General features: G+C 49.1%; 8 protein-coding genes across 8 annotated transcripts; 5 read left to right on the top strand and 3 right to left on the bottom strand.

Annotated features, from left to right (window-relative positions):
- Positions 1-111: 111 nt before the first annotated feature.
- Positions 112-1993, top strand: N7520_001800 (uncharacterized protein; the record flags this gene model as incomplete). Its single annotated transcript, XM_057135735.1, has 4 exons — positions 112-1650; positions 1705-1752; positions 1802-1894; positions 1943-1993. The coding sequence occupies 4 exons, from the start codon at positions 112-114 to the stop codon at positions 1991-1993; spliced, it is 1731 nt and encodes a 576-aa protein (XP_057001671.1).
- Positions 1994-2140: 147 nt separating this feature from the next.
- On the top strand, positions 2141-4456 carry N7520_001799 (putative ubiquitin fusion degradation protein (Ufd1); the record flags this gene model as incomplete). Its single annotated transcript, XM_057135734.1, has 1 exon — positions 2141-4456. One exon carries the CDS (start codon positions 2141-2143, stop codon positions 4454-4456), a length of 2316 nt encoding a protein of 771 aa, XP_057001670.1.
- Positions 4457-4731: 275 nt separating this feature from the next.
- N7520_001798 (transporter YIP1) lies at positions 4732-5816 on the bottom strand (the record flags this gene model as incomplete). Its single annotated transcript, XM_057135733.1, has 2 exons — positions 4732-5334; positions 5469-5816. The coding sequence occupies 2 exons, from the start codon at positions 5814-5816 to the stop codon at positions 4732-4734; spliced, it is 951 nt and encodes a 316-aa protein (XP_057001669.1).
- Positions 5817-6075: 259 nt separating this feature from the next.
- On the bottom strand, positions 6076-7841 carry sam50 (SAM complex subunit SAM50; the record flags this gene model as incomplete). Its single annotated transcript, XM_057135732.1, has 4 exons — positions 6076-7283; positions 7341-7527; positions 7620-7736; positions 7809-7841. 4 exons carry the CDS (start codon positions 7839-7841, stop codon positions 6076-6078), a joined length of 1545 nt encoding a protein of 514 aa, XP_057001668.1.
- A 3085-nt stretch (positions 7842-10926) lies between these two features.
- On the top strand, positions 10927-11862 carry N7520_001796 (ubiquitin-conjugating enzyme E2; the record flags this gene model as incomplete). Its single annotated transcript, XM_057135731.1, has 3 exons — positions 10927-10980; positions 11008-11087; positions 11139-11862. 3 exons carry the CDS (start codon positions 10927-10929, stop codon positions 11860-11862), a joined length of 858 nt encoding a protein of 285 aa, XP_057001667.1.
- Positions 11863-12240: 378 nt separating this feature from the next.
- On the top strand, positions 12241-14340 carry N7520_001795 (uncharacterized protein; the record flags this gene model as incomplete). The annotated part of the gene is made up of 5 exons (XM_057135730.1): positions 12241-12292; positions 12438-12995; positions 13048-13376; positions 13428-13552; positions 13599-14340. The coding sequence occupies 5 exons, from the start codon at positions 12241-12243 to the stop codon at positions 14338-14340; spliced, it is 1806 nt and encodes a 601-aa protein (XP_057001666.1).
- Positions 14341-14612: 272 nt separating this feature from the next.
- On the top strand, positions 14613-15692 carry N7520_001794 (holocytochrome c synthase CYC3; the record flags this gene model as incomplete). Its single annotated transcript, XM_057135729.1, has 3 exons — positions 14613-14690; positions 14747-15381; positions 15449-15692. The coding sequence occupies 3 exons, from the start codon at positions 14613-14615 to the stop codon at positions 15690-15692; spliced, it is 957 nt and encodes a 318-aa protein (XP_057001665.1).
- A 326-nt stretch (positions 15693-16018) lies between these two features.
- On the bottom strand, positions 16019-18147 carry N7520_001793 (ABC1 kinase family protein; the record flags this gene model as incomplete). The annotated part of the gene is made up of 3 exons (XM_057135728.1): positions 16019-16196; positions 16252-17591; positions 17650-18147. 3 exons carry the CDS (start codon positions 18145-18147, stop codon positions 16019-16021), a joined length of 2016 nt encoding a protein of 671 aa, XP_057001664.1.
- Positions 18148-18828: the final 681 nt, after the last annotated feature.

Genomic DNA, 18828 nt, shown 5'->3' with positions numbered 1-18828 from the left:
CAGATGATCTGATCTATTTCATCCGCATTTATCCCCGACCCTGATTCCCCACCCACGGCTCATAGTGGAACCACCCCCTTCGCCTTTCGAACTATATAAAGAGAACGGATTATGTCCGACTTGTGGTCTGCTCTTGTTTCTGCCATTGACTCAGACTTCGACGCCATGCCTGCTGTCCTCCAATCTACCATTACTCTTTTGGAGACGGAGCTCGTCAAAGCCCGTGCCGCTCTCCAAGAGATTCAACCACATACGCCGATTTTGCGCATCGGTGATGAAGTCGCCGTCGGTGCCATGATCGCCTATCGCCAAAATCTCATCGGCCGTGCACCCGATTTCTATGGCTCTCGTCGTCTGACAGCAAAAGAACTGGGCCTGGAACCCGTCATACGCGAAATTCCTCAAGAGAAGATCACCCGAGATTTGGTCTGCACAAAGCCTACACCTCCTCGGCGAGCACCCATCGAAGAGGCCCTGACCAATAGCTTGATCTTGGATCATGTCGCACCTTACCTCGCGGCTCCATCCTTGCTAGCTCTGGCATCCACATCTCGACTCATGTATAGCATGATTACACAAACTCCCTACATTTTCCGCCATCTTGATCTGACCCGGTGTCGAGGTGCCCGGCTTCCTAAAAACTCGCAACCCCAAGATGACCTACAGACAGAAGATGAAGTATACTCCGCCCCACTACGACGCATCTTCGCCAGCCTAGAGAAGAGATCGGTGCTGCAAGATGTGCGCACCCTTGTCTTGGATGGTCTTCCAGTACCAGCCAACTTGGTCGCTGATATTATTCTAACGGATCGGTTTAACGTCAACATCCTCTCGATCCGCGAGTGTCTTCACCTGAACGAGCGCAAGCTTATGCAGATCATCCAGCATGCAGTTCGACCTACACGCCCAGAGGGTACACCGCGGGTCAAAGGTATTTATCACTTTTCACCCAGAACCAAGGCCCCTCGAGCTGTAGTACGACGCCGGTATCGCGACTGGTGGAGCTCTCGCAGTAGCTTCCGAAGCTCCAGCCAGAGTTCATCAAGCACCTCGTCGGACGACGAGGAGGATATTCCCAAGACACCCACTGAACAAAATGAATGGTACAGCCCATCGGGGAAGTTGTTCAAATACAACCTGGAAGATGGCTGGGCACAAACCTTGCAGAAATGCGAGGGTATCATTGCATTTGATGCGGTGCTTTGTCGTGGACCGCGCCATGATGTCAATATGTACTCCTCCACGAATGAAGATGGTTCGGTTCCAGACGCCCCTCTCCTGGGACCAGCAGTGGCCACTGTCGCACTGGGACCGCGTGGCTGTGATGGATGCCATAGCTCTCCAGAGGGACCAGCAATCTGGGGTCAATCCCCTGATCTACAGTTCCCACTCCTGAACCCAATGCCAATACACGTATCCAGCGTCACTGCTGCGAAGCGCCCTGAGCAAATTCCAGGGGAGCATCCATGCCTGATTACACGATGTACTGATTGCTTGACTGATCGCTGGTGCCATCGGTGCAACAAATGGTTTTGCTCTAACTGTTTGCCAAATCCTCGACATGTCCGAATGAATCTTTCGCCACATCAGACAGCAGTTCGTCCGCCTCAGGGATCACTGACTGGACCTATTCGACCACTAGTGCGAGAGGTATGTAAATGGAAATTTTGATTAAATTGCAATGGTTATTGACAAGGTCTCTAGAAACCTGGACCAGGAGTGAGCAAAGATTGCTGGGAATGTGGCCCGACTGTAAGTGATCACCCCTTGATTCTCTAAATCGACGTTCTAACTCGAATAGTGTGCATCGTGTAAGCTAGATTGCCAACACACCTGTCAGAGCTGTCAGGGTGATTACTGTATCGATCATAATGAAGGGTGTTCTGCTACTATGGTAAGTTTCTACCTGCGACATTGAGATTGCTTAGTTAACGAATTTTAGTGTGATTGGTGCAATACCAGTTCTCGCCACCGTATGCGGGCCTTTCGTTAAATATTGTTTGGATTTCTAAGCGGGAGTTGGAGTTTCTGATGTTTATTAGTTATACCATTATCGGGGCCGCGGAGTCTTCCAGAACTTCTTTAAGCTTTCCCCACCTTTAAATTCTTAATCAATGCCAATGTCCTCTCTTCAAATATCATGGAAGAAAACACTTTAATTTGGTCTGCCCAACTGGCCATAACTCCCCCTCAACGAACACCACGTTTACCAGGAGATAAGATTACTCTCCCCCAATCCGCCCTCGAACAGCTTCTAGCCGCCGCGCCCCTCCAAGCTGTCCCTCTGAACCCTCGTGTGCATACCACTACCTTTGACCCCTTCCCTCGTGTGCATACCACTACCTTTGACCCCTTCAACCCCCACACATTCGCCGCAGAGTCTCGAGCCCGCCAACAAATCGAGAATCGTCAGCACCAGCTTCCCCACCCGCTCACGTTCCGTATTGTCAATCCTCAAAATGGTCGTTTCGTATACGCGGGGATCCGAGAGTTCTCCGCAGCGGAGAACGAAGTTGCACTAAGCGCTTTACTTCGCGAGTCACTTGGGATTGAAGATGCCGAATTCGATGATATGAACAGCGCGACACAGACAGACGCGGGGGATGTACAAGACCAACCCTCAGGCCCAGCGGTAACAGTGCATGCAAAGCAACTTCCCAAAGGCACGTATGTGCGTCTTCGACCACTTGAAGCTGGTTATGACCCCGAGGACTGGAAGGCCTTGCTGGAGCGACACCTGCGGGACAACTTTACAACTCTGACCGTCAACGAGCTACTGAACGTCCCCGGGACGCGCAATGAGGCTTTCCGATTTTTGGTCGATAAGGTGTATCCAGAAGGTGATGGGATTTGTGTCGTAGACACAGACTTGGAGGTTGACATTGTCGCGCTGTCGGAGGAACAAGCCCGAGAAACTGTGCAGAAACGACTGGAACGTGCCGCGCGGGCACCGGGTACAACGAGTGGCAGCTCAGTTGGTGGTGTTCTCGCTCTTGGAGAGGATGTGGCTGCCCAGGTCTTGCCGGGAGAATATGTGGATTACGAGCTTCGAGAATGGAATCGTGAGGACACGCTCGAGGTTGAGCTCGTGACGGAAGATCCTAACCTCTGCCTGTTTGTGAGTCCACTTGGGGCGCGTCAGCAGAGCCGTCCTCGGGCAGATATGCATGTTTGGGGAGATTTCTCGAGTCAGTCTCCTAAGCGAGTGAAGATTCGGTCGACAAATGTGGCTCTTGAGGGGGCAGAGGCTCTTTATATTTCAGCCCACGCCAATTCTCTTGCTTCTGTGGCCGATGATACCGCGCAGAAGTCACCAGCGCAGTACCACCTACGAATAAGTGCAAATAAACAAGACGAAGAGGAGGCAGGGGAGGCAGAAGAGGCCCATGAGTCTGGGGACGTTCAGTGTCAAAATTGTCGACAGTGGGTGCCGCAGCGGACATTGGTCCTACATGAGAACTTCTGTCTCCGCAATAATATCTTCTGCTCCCAATGCCACAATGTGTTCCAAAAACGATCACCGGAGTGGGAGAACCACTGGCACTGCCCTCATGACTCGGCCCATGGCAACGAAGCCTCCAGTCAGGTCAGCCATGATATTGTCTTCCACAGCGCCTACAGCTGCCCTGATTGCGCTGCTCAGTTCGAAGGGCTTCCTGCATTGGCCCAGCATCGCACGACAGAGTGTCCTGGCAAGTTGATTCTCTGCGAATTCTGCCATCTACTTGTACCACAAAAAGGCGAAGCAGACCCCGACCTCCACGACCCCGAAGTCATGCTCTCAGGCCTAACACCCCACGAACTATCCGACGGTAGCCGAACAACAGAATGCCACCTATGCAACAAGATCATTCGACTCCGAGACATGAAAACCCATCTCCGACATCATGATCTAGAGCGTGTCTCACGTCCATCTCCTCGCATCTGTCTAAACCAGAATTGCGGCCGCACACTTAGCACCGCGAGCAACAAGTCCCTCGGTCTATGCAATATCTGTTTCGGACCACTTTATGTCGATACATATGACCCAGATGGTAAGGCGCTTCGACGCCGTATCGAACGACGCTATTTATCCCAAATGATGACAGGGTGTGGCAAACCATGGTGTCAGAATGAGTACTGCAAGACCGGGAAACAGAACAGAAATGCTGTGGATAGTTCGTTGGCGATGAGTGTGGCTGATATCATGAAGGTTACGCGCCCGCTCGTGGATCGTATTAATGTCCAGCCGGATGTACCCAATACTGCACCATTTTACTTCTGTACGGATGAAACGGGACAAATTCGTCGGAACTTGGCGGAGATGATCTTCGCCGAGGGAGGTGCTGCTGATGGTAAAGCATATGCTCTTGCATGGTGTGTTGCTGGTGCTGAAGCTGCTGGTGGTGACTTGGAGAAGACGAGAGAATGGCTAGCCAAGTGGGCACCGACGCAAAGTGAAACGAGCATGAATTAGCTTCCCTGAGTTGGGATTTGGTTAGGCAAGGATATATTTTGCATCTTACTATATAACGCGGTCTTACGGAGAAGGGAATAGAGGGCATTGACGAATCTAATGGTATAATGATAACACATTTTGAATCTCGTGATATTCATAAATTAGATGTAAGGAACAACAGGCGAATATCTAGTCCCCCGTTCTTTTACCGGATAAAATGTAAAATACTCACCATGAGGCTAAATTCAACTTTATTTGTCCCTAGTCTCTGCAAAATCAGACCCATCTAACCTCTAAGCAGCACCCGTTTTCGCAGCCAGAGTACCCGTACCGCGTGAGGAGAAAATACCCATAATACCAAAGACAACGTAAAACAACGCCAATGGATATGCCACCAAGCCACGCATACCACTCATGCGTGCAACAGCACAGAACATTCCAGACGAGCTGTAGGTGCACCAGCCCACCGCAGCGGTGGTCAAGAGGTACCCGAACATGGTATCCATAGGGAGCAGAATACCAATAGCAGCAGTCAGCACAAGTGGAAGGAAACAGTATCCCAAGACACTGGCCGAGCGGGGAAAGGTCAGGGTTGCAGAGAAATGACCAGCGGCGGAGACGCCAGAGATAGAGGGCTTGTGGTGCGGGTTGTAGTTTGTGGGGTCGGCGGCGTTGGGAGTTGGAGCTCCGTCTAGGATGGGTGACATGAGACTCAGGATAAGATGTAAGGAGACAGTTCCAAAGACTGCGACTCCGTAGATGTAGCCGTAGAACACCTTTCCGGAAAGGAGGAGGAAGAGACCGTATAGAAAGACGTAGAGCAGGGCACCGTATAGATCACTGTCGTCCATTAAATGGTTGTCGATGGAAGCGAATGGGTTTAGTACGGTCAGAGTCTATAATCCCAATTATTAGCTCTTCTTGAATCTAGCAGTATATCAGGGAAGCGTGCAAGCCGTGCTGGTGGACCTTTCTTAGATCCAGCGCTTTGCACTCCTGAAAGCAAACGCTATCCCTTGTAAGAACGTACCTTGGTTTTAATGTGACCGAGATTGATTCCCAACTCCTCTTGTAAAGACGGTTCTCCATCATATCCCTCAGATCCAAACGCGGCTAACCAGCCTGTCCGCAAACCACTCTGCTCGCCCATCCTGCCACTCACGCCAGCAGCCGGAGAGCCGAAGCCTCCATATCCACCCCCTGGGTAGGCTTGTGCAGAAGGATTGGGAGCGCCACCAAAGCCAGCGCCGTATGAGGCTTGTGAGGGGGTCGTGTGGCCGGATACCGAGGAATAGGACGAGGGGAAGAACTGGAGGTTCTGTGCGGAGCCTTGAGGGCCGTAGCCCGGCTGCTGTTGTTGGGGGTAATATTGAGCCATTGCCGTGGGGCGGCGAGCAGACTGATCTCTGTTGACAATGAGCAGGAATAAGGTGAAGTGTAAGTCGTGTGTAGAGCTTGTGAAGCTTGATGTGTCCAACTTGCGGTTTGTCCTGATGCCTGCTGACTCAGCCCCGCGTGGATCCCGAAGTATAGAACGCTACAAAATAATAACAAAAGAAGAAATTAAGAGTATAACAGGAATGAAGTGAGGTATAATTCGACTCCGCTAAGCTCTAATAGTAATTGAAAACATGTTTCTACAGGAAGTTGATGCCAATTCCCAACTGCAGGCCCTTACGGCCCTCCTCGCCCTTGCGAAGGACGAGAGGCAGAGAGAAATTAAGCTCGAACCGCGCCACAGGAAGGGCGTACACAATACCAACACCAGCGGAAATGCTGGGCAGACCATTCTGCAGGTCAGAGATAGTTGAGATCATGGCATCCTGCACCTCTCCACTGTTTGAGGGTGCGGTTTTCTGCGATGTGCGCAGCGGCAACAGGCGGCCACCGTTCAAGAAGGCTTGCAATCGCAGCGGCTTCTCGGCTCCAACTCTGGGGAGAGGGAAGAGCAAGTTTGCACTTCCAGCAGCATACACGTCACCACCAAGAGCATCAGGTCCATCACGAGGACCCAGGCCGCAGAGACGGAATCCACGAACGTCCGTGGGTCCACCAAGCTGGAAGCGATCATTGACACGAGAAAGCTGGGGCGAGTTTGAGCCCTGTCCCAAGGGGTAAAGGAGACCTGCGCGGAAGCCAGTGGTAAGGCTAATACCACTGTCTCCCTTAATACCCGGAATAGGGATTGGGACACTTCCCTGAGTCTCAATTTCCGACTTCCAAAATGATACATCTCCCTTCAATGGGCCCCACCCAGCAATTTCATTGAAAATCTTGGCGTAGTAGCCGCGAGAAGGCAACATGGGGTTGTCGCGCTGATCACTAACCCAGCTGTGGAAGATGCTGCTCTTCACGCTATCTCCAGCATCGGCTCGGACAGTCGGGGAAGCATTCTCCGCAAGGCCGGTAACCTGTCTCCACACTCCGTTGTAGCCTAATTCATGACGATCGCCGGATGTGGAGAGCCATCGAAGCTTGCTCCAGCCACCCTTGAGAACCTCCTCATGGCTGGCCCAGGACTTCTGGGTAGAGCTTGCGATACCGCCAACTTCCAAGCGGAAATCGGGGTTACAGAAAAGTGGTGTCTCAAACGCAGCCTGGTAGGCAGAGCGTGTGCGCGTACCCAACGAGGCGTTCAGGTTGAAAGTCTCAGCGCCTCCAAAGACATTACGCCATAGGAGGTTACCGTAAGCAGAGCCCTCCGCATTTCCAAGGTCGGTTCCCGTCTTCAAGAGTACTCGAGATTTCTCCCGGGTAGCGAGGATAATATCGATAGTGCGCAGTCCGGTGGTGGGATCTCTTGTGGACTCGTCCAGGTGAACGGAGATAGGCTGCTGGAATATATCTAATAAGCATATCAGTAAGAATAGGCCATATCATATGCGACTCGAGTGTCACCAACCGAACCGTCCAAGTTTGTCTGCCGCAGCCGAGACTTCCCGCAAAGCCTCGGATAGAGTGTAGGGATGGTCACGATTCGCACCGAGAAGCGGGTTGACGATGTGCTCAAGGAAGCTTCGACGAGTGTGGGGAGCACTTTGAAACTGGACCGAAGAGATTTGACAAGGAAGGGTAGAGTTTTGGTCGAGCTGTATAGCAATCACTGTTAGCCGGAAGATCCTCAAATTCACCAGTAGGTCTGGTGTGTATGACCGAGGAGCCGGAGAAAGCAAGAACATACCAGTTCCCCAAGGCGAGATTGGGCCTTTTGAAGAATTGCCTGCATCCGCTCATTCACGGCCTGCTGCTGTTCTTCCAGGACCTGAGGGTCCTTGCGCTGCTGCAAGCGCTCGAAGATCTACAAACAATGACATTAATTCAGCACGAACGCAGAAGATAAAGAGTCTAGCTGCATAGAGTTCCAACCTACATCATCATCTCCGGCAGATAAAGGGGAGGACATTGTGACGGTTACAATGGGCTAAGATTGGAGAATCGCAACATCTTCTTGATCGCGTGGGAAACGGTTCTCACGTGACGTTCGCCGCAATGCTACGCAGTTAAACTTTGGACTTCATACCTAGCTGTTACTCTATCAATTACTCGTTCACTTAAATACAAATATGACTAGATACCCTCTTTAAATTATTTGATTCGCGCCTATTGATTCAGGCCTTTAAAAATTAAATGTTTTATCTTAAAAGATTATGCAGCAGCTATAGCAGAGGAATATTTATCATCTTGTATAGCTTTTATAGCTAATAAAAGACGACTCTCTTACAATATCAAATTTGCTTTTGTTATCAGAGCTTTGCGGTGGCATTTTTTAAGGTCAAGAAAAATATATATATATATTATTTTTGAGGTGGATTTTTGGTGGATAGAGTATCAGTTTCACCTCCAGTCACGGCAATGCCAGACACCTGATCCCGATAACCCCATTCTCCCCAATCACTACTCTTCTGTGATTTTTTGTTTAACATATTCACGTGCCTCAGGTCACTGTGGCTTAAACGACCATCGGAAATACTGCGCCTCGAGATTTCCTCCTTCGGACTTCGAAATGCCCTTACCGAATCTTCCGACCGAGCTCATAGCTGGGATTTGCAGCTATCTAGAGATGCAGGACTTGAATTCACTTCGACTTACCTGCCATACATTATTTCGAAAATCGGAAAAGTTCTATGGTGATTATTATTACCGTTCAATATGGATGATCGTGACAAGTAATAGTCTCCGCCAGCTACAAGAGATCGCCTATCATGATTATTTCAGGACCTGTGTCAAAGAGCTCGTGATCCTGCCAATCTTATTCGACGATCATATGCTGATGTCGAGAAGTTCGTTTCAAAGCTTGTTCTTTAGAAGCAGTTCATTGTCAAGATATGACTACGGGGAAGATCATCTCCAGACTCAATACGAGGCATACGAAGCTATAGTAGCGGATCATGAAGATGCTCTCAATTCGCTACAAAGAACATTAGAAATTTGTTTGCCTCGATTCATCAATCTAGCTACCTTCAAACTGCGATCTAAATCCACGAGCGCCCTCACCAATCGAGATGTCCTATCTGCCCCTGGCTGTCTTTGCTTAAGGGATTTTAGGGGTCAGATGGCGAGTCAACTTAGCGGATGCGGGCAGTCAGGTTTGAATCACAATATAGGAGCTAGCAAAGTTGTTGCCATTGTTTTATCAGTCCTCTTCAAAGCCATCATCGCGAGCAATCGAAGTGTCAAAGAGCTCTATACATGCGCAAATGAACGCGATGCAGGGTCATTGGGAGGAATGACACTAACGCCAGCTCAATGGAAAGCTTTGATTCCGCTCATAAAGGACGTGAGGTGCCTACATTTTGGTCCTCAGACAGAGGAGGCGGAGATAAATTCAAACGATGAATTTATTGACCTTGTTCTGGCATGTGCGCCAAACCTGAATTTGCTCGGCATCATCGATTCGAGTAACACAAGGGTTCAATATTTTCCCAGCCTTTCAAAGCGTATCTGTTTTAAACGGCTTCGGGAGCTTCAACTTTCAAACATCGAAACATCTCTCGGTGACATCAAAAACTTCCTGCGAACCGCAGCACCCACACTGAAGTCCCTTATTCTAGGATTTGTGACCTTGAACGACAAAATCGCGCCAAGCTCAATGTCCATTATAGAAGAGAAGAAAAGAGAGGCCGAGAGACTCTGGCGAAATGCTTGGAACTTTCTGCGGGATGGAAGTTCTCTAAAAATACTTTGCATGACACGCCTCTCATACCAAGATATTGAAGTTCGGGTTCATGATCGTCTGAAGTCTGTTAGTGGACAAGTAGATTTGAAAGGGCCTGTGTCCCTTGGGCCTGAGTCCCGTTCAGTCGCATATAGCAAGAAATCGGCTCAAATATCGTTTGGAGAATGGATTGATTCACTCAAAATCCGACCATTTTTCAGACCAAGAAATGAACGCGGTGGTTAGTCATGAAAATCACACTCAGTTGACATATGTCCAAATGCTAACTATTCTTCAGGGACTGCGATATGCCTTCACCCTGGACGTTCCCGGCCTAGTGGTCCTCCAACCTCGATATTTTATCGCGCTTCTTTAGGACGACGTCAACAACTAAACGAAAATGAAAGCGGCAATAATGAAGCCTGAAGGTGTGGTTAGCAATGAAAGACTAGCTTAGGTTAGAATAATAGTTTTCATATTAGAAGAGAGGAGCGCTTAGTTGATCTCTAGCGCTCCGACGTAATTCGCGGGCGAGTAGCGCACCCTACCAAGGTGCTGCTGGCGCTTCTACTAGGGGTGGTACAACAGCTTCAAGGACCTCTAGGGGTGTGTTTAGGGCCTACAAGGCCTCTTCCACACTAAGTCTCACTAGATTTTCGACCTATTTACTCTTGCGAGCCCTCTTTTACCTCTTTTTTTTATTGTCAGCGCGTAAAGCGCTATTATACGTGCTAGGAATATCGCAGATTTCATCGCTTAATAAGCTAATTTAATGTAACTATGATCTGTAGGTATAGGTAGACTTTATAAGCGTCTTTGATAAGCGCTTTGATAGAAGAAGCTTATTTGTATCTGTGAGAGGTTCTGGGGCGTTTTAGGCAAAAATATACTATTGGCGCTACCTGGAGGCGTAGGGTCTTTAGATAGATATTCGGGCTTAAAAGTATCTCTTTAGGGCTATGTAGAGCTAGCCTAGTCGCTTAGAAGCCATTTTGGACGATATTAGGCTTGAACGTATTGGCGCGTGCGCTTATATAGGCTATATGAAAGTCGAACTTATTAATACAGTAAATTATAAATCCAAGTACACCTAGGTATTCTATATTGATCCCATCATCATCTCTTTGTGTCTGCTATTTCTGTGTTTCAATGCCAAGACTGGTTCTCACGTGACTCCGGGGCTCTCGCCGCGCGACGGTTTCACCTTTTATCTTTCACTTCTACATCGCTACATCGATTTTTTCTGGTTTGCTTTTCAATCTTGATACCGTCTCTCGCCAAATCGTTTATTTTACGCCTTGATTACATATCCCCCAGCCGAATTATCTCAATCATGGCCACCAAGGCAGCTTTAAAACGAGTGGGTAACCAGACGTTCATGGTGCAAGTAACCGGGGGCTAATAATCTATACAGCTTACTCGAGAATACCAAACTATCCAAAAGAATCCTCCTCCATTCATTATTGCCCACCCATCGGAAAGCAATATCCTTGAGTGAGTGTGATCTGCGTTTTCTGAGGGAAATTCTTGCACTGACCAGACCAGGTGGCACTATATCCTCACGGGTCCTCCTGGAACCCCGTATGAAAATGGACAATATTGGGGCACGCTCATGTTCCCTCCTGAGTATCCGTTTGCGCCCCCAGCCATCCGCATGCATACTCCCAGTGGTCGATTCCAACCGTCTACCCGTCTTTGTCTGAGCATCAGCGACTTCCACCCCAAGTCCTTCAACCCCGCCTGGGAGGTTTCGACCATCCTTATTGGATTATTATCTTTCATGACTAGCGAAGAGATGACTACCGGAAGTGTTAGCGCCTCTGAAGCGGAGCGTCGAGTGTTTGCTGTTCGGTCGCGATGGTGGAATTCAACTGGGGGCGGTTCACATCTCAGCGCCACACCGGGTGTGACTCGAACAGCCAAAGGAATCAATAACGTCAAGGCGGGAGATGGAGGGTTGAAATTCCGGACGGAGTGGCCTGAGTTGGAGCAGGAAAACTGGGCCTGGATGAAGGAGCATCGCATCGATACTAATACCGGTCAGATTCTCCCAGACCCTAACGCTCCTACCAGATGTTCCCCGGAGACAAGCGCATTGCGTCGACGTCCGAACGGAAGTGCTCCGGGGATTGGAGCGGTGATGGAGGGAGGCCATGTGGCTCGGGAAGCCGGTCAGGGGTGGGCACGACGAAACCGTCTTTGGATCGGGTTGGCGGTGCTTTTTGGTTATGCATTGATCTCCAGGCTTATGAGTGACATGCAGGGATAAATCCTTAGACATGCTGTTTGAATTCTTTTGTCTTTAGCGGGTTATCTTGTGCTTGGTAGCATCTTCAGGCGCATACGGGACTTTTTCCTGTTTTTCTGGATGGTTTTCCATATTTTACTCTTCTTTACTCATCTTATGTATAGAAATGGTTACACAGTTCCATAATATGACCGAATAATCACTGGGTAGTAGATTTCTCCGCTTGAGTTTCTTCCCAAAACTAAATTTGGTTGCTGCTTCTCCCCCGCATTGACATATTGACAACGTAACTACTCTTTCTTTTCTTCTAAATCCGTCTTCCCAATATAACCCCACCTCATATTGACTTCATTGGTTTGTGACTTTCCATCTCGTTCTGCGCTGGCCTTCGGGCCCAAGATGGATCATCTGCAGCCTTTCACGTTACCAGGCGCTCGACCTTCCATTTCAGGTTTGTGCTCGACTGTACTCCAGCCCCTCCCCTGGACCCACTGATCTACCCCCTATTCGTGGATCTATAAGCCACGATTTGACCCTGTGGATTTGTTAGGCTTCTGTGGCAAATGAATCTTATACTTCCTATTTGTCTCGAAAAGTACTTGGTCGCACTTACAGAAAGGGCACTGCAAAATACTGTTCATCTACTAATAGCCTTGATTCAGAACCTAGTTCAAGAGCCGCCGCGCCGCTTGACCGACCGTCGTTCACATTCATCGACCATGACGATGATTTGACCTCTAAACGCATCAGAGATGTTAATGCCCGCAAGGCGATCCGCTCCCATGTTATGCGCGATGTACGCCGACGGGAGAGACTAGCAGGAACAAAACGAACATCGAGGCGAGAGAACCGCGAACAGACAACTACAAAATCCCGACGCAAGGTAGTGGAGGACTCCAAGGACCAACAACTAGTTGTGAGGGCTGCATCTCAGACCTCTGCTTCCTCAGTATTGGATACAGACCTAGAGAGCAGTTGTTCTGATGCGAGCCCTCGACGAGCACGTCCGCCACGATGGCTGGCTGGCTATCCTCTACCTTGTCATTTGAGCCTAAACCCGCGGACTTTACCTGCATCATGGTTCTATGATCCTTTCTGTTCATTGCCAGGCACGGGCGAGCTCCCTTCTATGGTTGCACATTTGGTTTATTATTGTACGTCATGCCTACCCGCTGAGATGTTACTGAGTTAACAACCAGAATCTAGGGAAATCGGTCTTTGTTCCCATGACGTTTCCGAGTGGTCTTAAAGACTCGGAAATTCCTGAGCTAGAGTTGATGGTTCGATCTTCTTTCTCCGATCCAGGGAGTTTCTTTGGTCTCATGAGCATGTGCGCTGCGCACCGAGCCGCTTTGACCATGAATCACATCGGTCCCTTTAGCACGACAGGTGACAGTGATCGGATTGTCAACGATGCTGACTACTGTATCATGAAAGCCAAATCTATACAGGAGATGAACGCCAAAGTACGAGACCCCAGATTAGCTCTCAGTAACGAGGCATTCGATACGATTGTCAATCTCCTCACTGGATCAGTAAGACTCCTCTTAACACTTTGCCCGAAGATTTTCTCACCTGCTTGATAGTTAATCGCAGGTTTGTTTGACGAAGCTCGGATTCACCTAACCGGCTTAAGGCGCATGGTGGAGCTTCGGGGTGGAATCACGGATAAGAGCATAAGCTCGTCTTCGATGCTGTCGGCAATTCTTACGTACGTGAACGAGCCGCACTTTTGAGCAATTCTAACAATCTAGTAGGAGCGATGTGAAGGCCGGTACAGGACTATTAGCTCAACCAGTATTCCCACTAACTTGGGATACACAACCCGTGCCCATTGAAATACAGCACCGAATTCGACCACCCCCTTTATCGCCAATACGACGACTTGGTTCTGGGTTCTGGGCGAATACGCTCCTCAGTCCGCCATTACTACGCATCTTGAACGTAGTGCGGGACATGATTTTCTACAGTATTACCGTCCAGGTTGCACCGCAGGCCATTCACTTTAGCGATCATGATTTTTTCCGAGTGCTCAATTGCGAAACCGAGCATCAACTGCTCAGTTACATTTACGCTGAAGACTCCAGGTCCGCGAGAATCCATCCGATTGAGGCAGTCACCCGTGTGACTTCAATCTGCTTTCTCAATCACTTTCTCATCGTCTCTCCTCCTTCTTCCGGCCTCGGTCGAGCTCTCACCAGACATCTCATGGAAGTAGTGAACAGCTTCAGGCTTACCCTTCTCCTCGAGCTACCCAGAGAAAATTTTGGTTTGTTTGCTTGGGCTTTATTTATTGGAGCACAAGGATCACTTGGCCAGCCCGAGCGACCCTGGTTTATAGAGCGGCTGGCCCGTGTTGCAATGTTGTGTGAGTGGCAAACGTGGGAGCAGGTCTCCCAGATCTTAACCGATTATTTCTTCATTGCGGCCGCTCAAGGATCAAGATGGCGGACCATTTGGGACGAAGCGATGGCAGGTTTTGTGATAGCGAATGAGTAAAACATTAGCCCCATTGCTTGAACAAGGATATCCTGGCATCGCACTGTATATTGGATATTGGGAAAAGTTAACATTAATGATAATCGGGTCAAGATTGATGTAAACCAACCAGATCGCGTGGATTTCTATACTTCGGCCCGTTGCGGAGATTTCTTGGATTATGTCATCTTATCGCGGTTTTCCCGATCTTTTATCGCTGAGGCAATTTTTGGATTTTTCCGCTTCTTCAAGACTTTACTCTTCATTCCTCTTATACTCTACTTGTATCAAATATGGGTTGGTTCTGGGCAGATTCACAGCCACAAGTGCCTATGGCACCTCATCCCACCTCCACCAATGCTTCTCCTCCAGTGCGTTCTTCATCCCGTATCAACATGGACTCCCCGACTGACCCTGATCAATCTAGCCTGCGTGCCCGATGCATGAATCGCGTCAGGCGCCATCCTCTCCTGAGGGTAGTTGTCCCATGAAATCCACCGACTCTCCTTTCTATGTCGCCCCGAAATCCCCTGCGCAATCCGCGCCAGAGCCAGCCGCTCCAGCCAAATCCTCCACCCTGTCGAAACTGAACCCGATGAACTACATGTTCGCCTCCATCTCGCAGGAGCGCGCCGCGAATCAGACTGTTGATCTTCCCGTTGACCGTGAAGTCTCTTCCATCCCACGAGGCGACAGTGACCAAAACTGGGAGTACCCATCTCCTCAGCAGATGTACAATGCGATGCTACGCAAAGGTCACACCGATACACCCCAGGATGCTGTGGAATCCATGGTTGCTGTCCACAACTTCCTAAACGAAGGTGCCTGGAATGAGATCGTGGGATGGGAGCGCACTTTCGCCAAGGGTCTCAAGGAAGGCTGGGCCAAATGTCGTCGAGGCGAGGAGAACCTTAGCTGGGAGTTGACTAAGGCTGAGATGACTGGGGATATTGATCAGGCGACTGAGCCTCGTCTGATCCGATTCCAAGGTCGTCCAAAGGAGCTTACTCCCAAGGCCCAGTTCATGCAGGCTCTGGGATGGGTTTACCCTTCCAAGTTTGAGTATGTGACGGTCCTACATATTCGTATATTAACCTTCTCGAGTATTTGCTAACGCTGATCACTATAGAACCAAGCCACCCTTTGACCGACACGACTGGTATGTTCAGCGTCAAACACCTTGGGGCACAAAGGAAGTTCGTTACGTGATTGATTACTATTCCGGTCCTCCTGAGCCGACTGGAGAGCCGGTCTTCTTCCTCGATATCCGACCTGCGTTGGATTCGCCCACAGCTGCAGTTGAGCGACTGATGCGATGGGGAGGAGACACCTGGTGGAGAGCCAGTGGTGCTGCTGCTCGCGAGCAGAACTAGTCATGAGGATCTTCAGACAGTTTGATGCTTTCTCCACTCCACATTGTATAATTATAGACATGGCATGGGCGTTTTTCCTGGTTTTCTTTTATGAGACCCATATTCATGATCTCTGGTGTTTTCTTTCCCTGTGTCATTTTCTACCTGTCTCATCATCCCAGTTTTCTACACACCAGCAGACGATAATTGCAAAATAGTGATGGTTTCTGACTTATCGACGCGGTTGGTTGATTTGTTATAGCTTTATTAAGTTCAAATGTACATTGAGCATATGTTTTCATTATCATGAGGCCGAGGCACTTTATATGGTACATTAAGGAGATGTTCTAGATGTTCGGCGACAATTGGTCATACTTGACGCAACGCTCGACACTCTCGATGCTGGCCTGCAGCAATCCACGAGCCTCTAAACCAACCCAAACACGAAGCATCGAGGTATCGCCTGAACGAACTGTCTGCAAGAAGGTGGCGCCAGAGCCAAGCTGTCGGAGGATAGGAAGGGCACTAGAAATGGTCAGTGTTGCTGTACACGCAAATAGAAACCGAAATTTCAACGTACCTCTTAAATAAGTCTAGATCGGGATTCAAGCTTCTCCCAATGCCTTCGAGCAAGAGGCAAGATATCACCACATTCACAAAGTCGCCTTCGAATCGGACGTGATGACCGCGGACCATCGTTAGTACCTCGCTCAGCACATCTCCAATCTTGATATTCCCAAGGGCAAACGTGCGTGTTTTGATGCTCAGCACAAGGTGTTGCATTTTCAAAGCGAAAATCTCCGGATCAATGACCTGTTCAGGTGTACGACATCGCTCAACCATAAGATGACCTGCTTTATAACCATCAAACTCCGCAATAGCTCGGAAAAGATCCAGGAAATTCCGCCGGTTAGTCTCATTCAACTCGGTGACCAGACCCGTATCAATGAAAATCAGCTGCGGGCGATATCCCTCCTTGTTAAGCTGAGCCAGGGCAGAATCCCATTGTTGTTGATTTCCAATATGGGGACGTAGTCGTGCAAGCACAGACTCGGTCACATCTACTTCCGCTCGTGTTGGAGCATCGGTAGCGCGCGAATGCTTGCGAAGGGATAAGTCAAGCTCGCTAGGCTGGTAAAAGCGAACCATAATGTTTCCCGGGTGTAGATCTGCATGGACAAAGTTGTCGATCAGAAGCATATGCAAAAATGCATCAAGGCCCTCATTGGCAATCTCATGCTGGTAAACACCTCCTCCGATGTCCAGGAACGTGGCTAGCGGGATACCCTGTGCGAATTCCTCGACCAGTACCTCGCGGGTTGTGTAGTCGAGGTATGGATATGGGAACCAAGCGGTGCTCCGGGACTTGAATTTCTCCCGAAACCTAACAAGATTTGTGCCTTCAATGCGCATGTCCAATTGAAGTTTCATCATCTCCCCAAATTGCTGGACCTCATCCGGGAAGGACAGCCAATTCATCGTTGGGATGGCATTTATCAAAGAAGCGAAGAACCACATGATCCGCAGGTCACGATGAATCATCTTCTCGACGCGAGGATGCAATACTTTGATCGCCACATATGATGATGGTACCCGCTGTGGTGAGTCCTTCATAAGCACGTCAACGTTCTTGCGCATCTTCTCTCCTAGGGTGGTTGGCTCCTGGAGCAGTTCCTGGCTCGTGGTGGCTAGGCTTGGTTTAAGCTTCGCTTTGTAAACCTGCGCAATAGCACCAACGCCCAAGGGTTCCTCTTCAAATTCCTCAAAAATCTCTTCAAACGGAAGGCCATTGAATGCCTTTTGGATGGTCCGCTTGGTATCGCGTAGAGAATGGGCCGGAGCATTGGAATGAAGTGAGGACATGACGGTGCACATTTCAGGGGGGAATATATCGGTTCGTGAAGCGGCCCATTGACCAAGCTATCAGAGATTAAACGGTCAGCAAACCATGCTCAGGTGAAATGCAGAATCAACAAACCTTGATAAAAGCCGGTCCGGCGCGTTCCATTGCGTTCACCAAGAACCGATACCACCACAGTGTGCCTGATTTAGCCCCATTCTTGGTTTCAATGGTCCTACCGAGCCAGATTGCAGGCACTGTTACCACGACTGGCATGAAGATGATGAACAGGTGAATGAACCGTAGCCCAGTAGCGATTGGGTCGTAAACATAGTAGTAGAATGTAACCGAGAGAGATTGCCAGAGCCGCGATAAGCCCTGAGCGTCCTCGGAGACACTTTTTCGGATCTCCTCGCGCGAGGCTTCAAGCATCTGCATCTCACCTGTCTTTTCAGGGTGATCTGCCTCGGCCAACATGAGGAATGCGCCGGGTGTCAAAGCGGCCATGACGACTCCGCCGAGCACCGGACCCCGTCGTAGGGTGTGCTTGAAAGGTTGCCATGATGTAAAACGATGTCGCGGGATGCGCGGGATCCCGCGTCTTAGACAAAAACGACCGAGGAGGACCGTCCTCATGGTCTATGGTGGTTTGCATGGGAGAAGGAAGATGAGCTGCGGAGAGCGATAACCCCGATAACCGGCACGTGTTGCGACGTCATCAAAGGATCAGGAATCTGGCATTTCGTGTAATGAACATTACGATGCATGTAAGCATTGGGTATTTCAAGATTATTATAGCTAAATATTTTATCCATCATATAGGTGGGTATTTCCTTCAACTTCCCTTTTATTTTCTTCAGTTCACTACTTATCATTCAAAGTCCTTCTAGGGAGCCCTTCAATTATTGAACTAGTACGGTGGGAAATAAGATATATAGGACCTCAGGCGGTGCATATAGACGAGTATATACATGGAATATATCCACATGGAATGTTATATACTACTCAAGCAAGTGGAGACAGAATACATAGGCAAAGGGTGTGAAATGTTGTCGATATATATATGCGTATGCACCCATGATTATGTGCTTCGAATGTTACTGAATTTTGATTTAGCGCTACCATTGTGCACCGGGGCAGGAGATTATTATTTCAGCGGTCAGACTTCTTGTTAATAGAAATCATTATAAGTTCTATCCGAATCCCGAAATTCAAAGGGCTTAAAAAACAATAAGTGTTGTGTTCTTTTCATAAGGACAAAAAAGAAAAAAAGAAAAAAAAGAAAAAAGAAAGTGGAGCGGCGGGGAATTGAACCCC

This window comes from Penicillium odoratum (assembly GCF_028828045.1).
Source record: "Penicillium odoratum strain IBT 22623 chromosome Unknown utg000001l_segment0_segment0, whole genome shotgun sequence".
Classification (NCBI taxonomy): domain Eukaryota; kingdom Fungi; phylum Ascomycota; class Eurotiomycetes; order Eurotiales; family Aspergillaceae; genus Penicillium; species Penicillium odoratum.
This window is presented reverse-complemented; position numbering and strand designations above follow the sequence as displayed.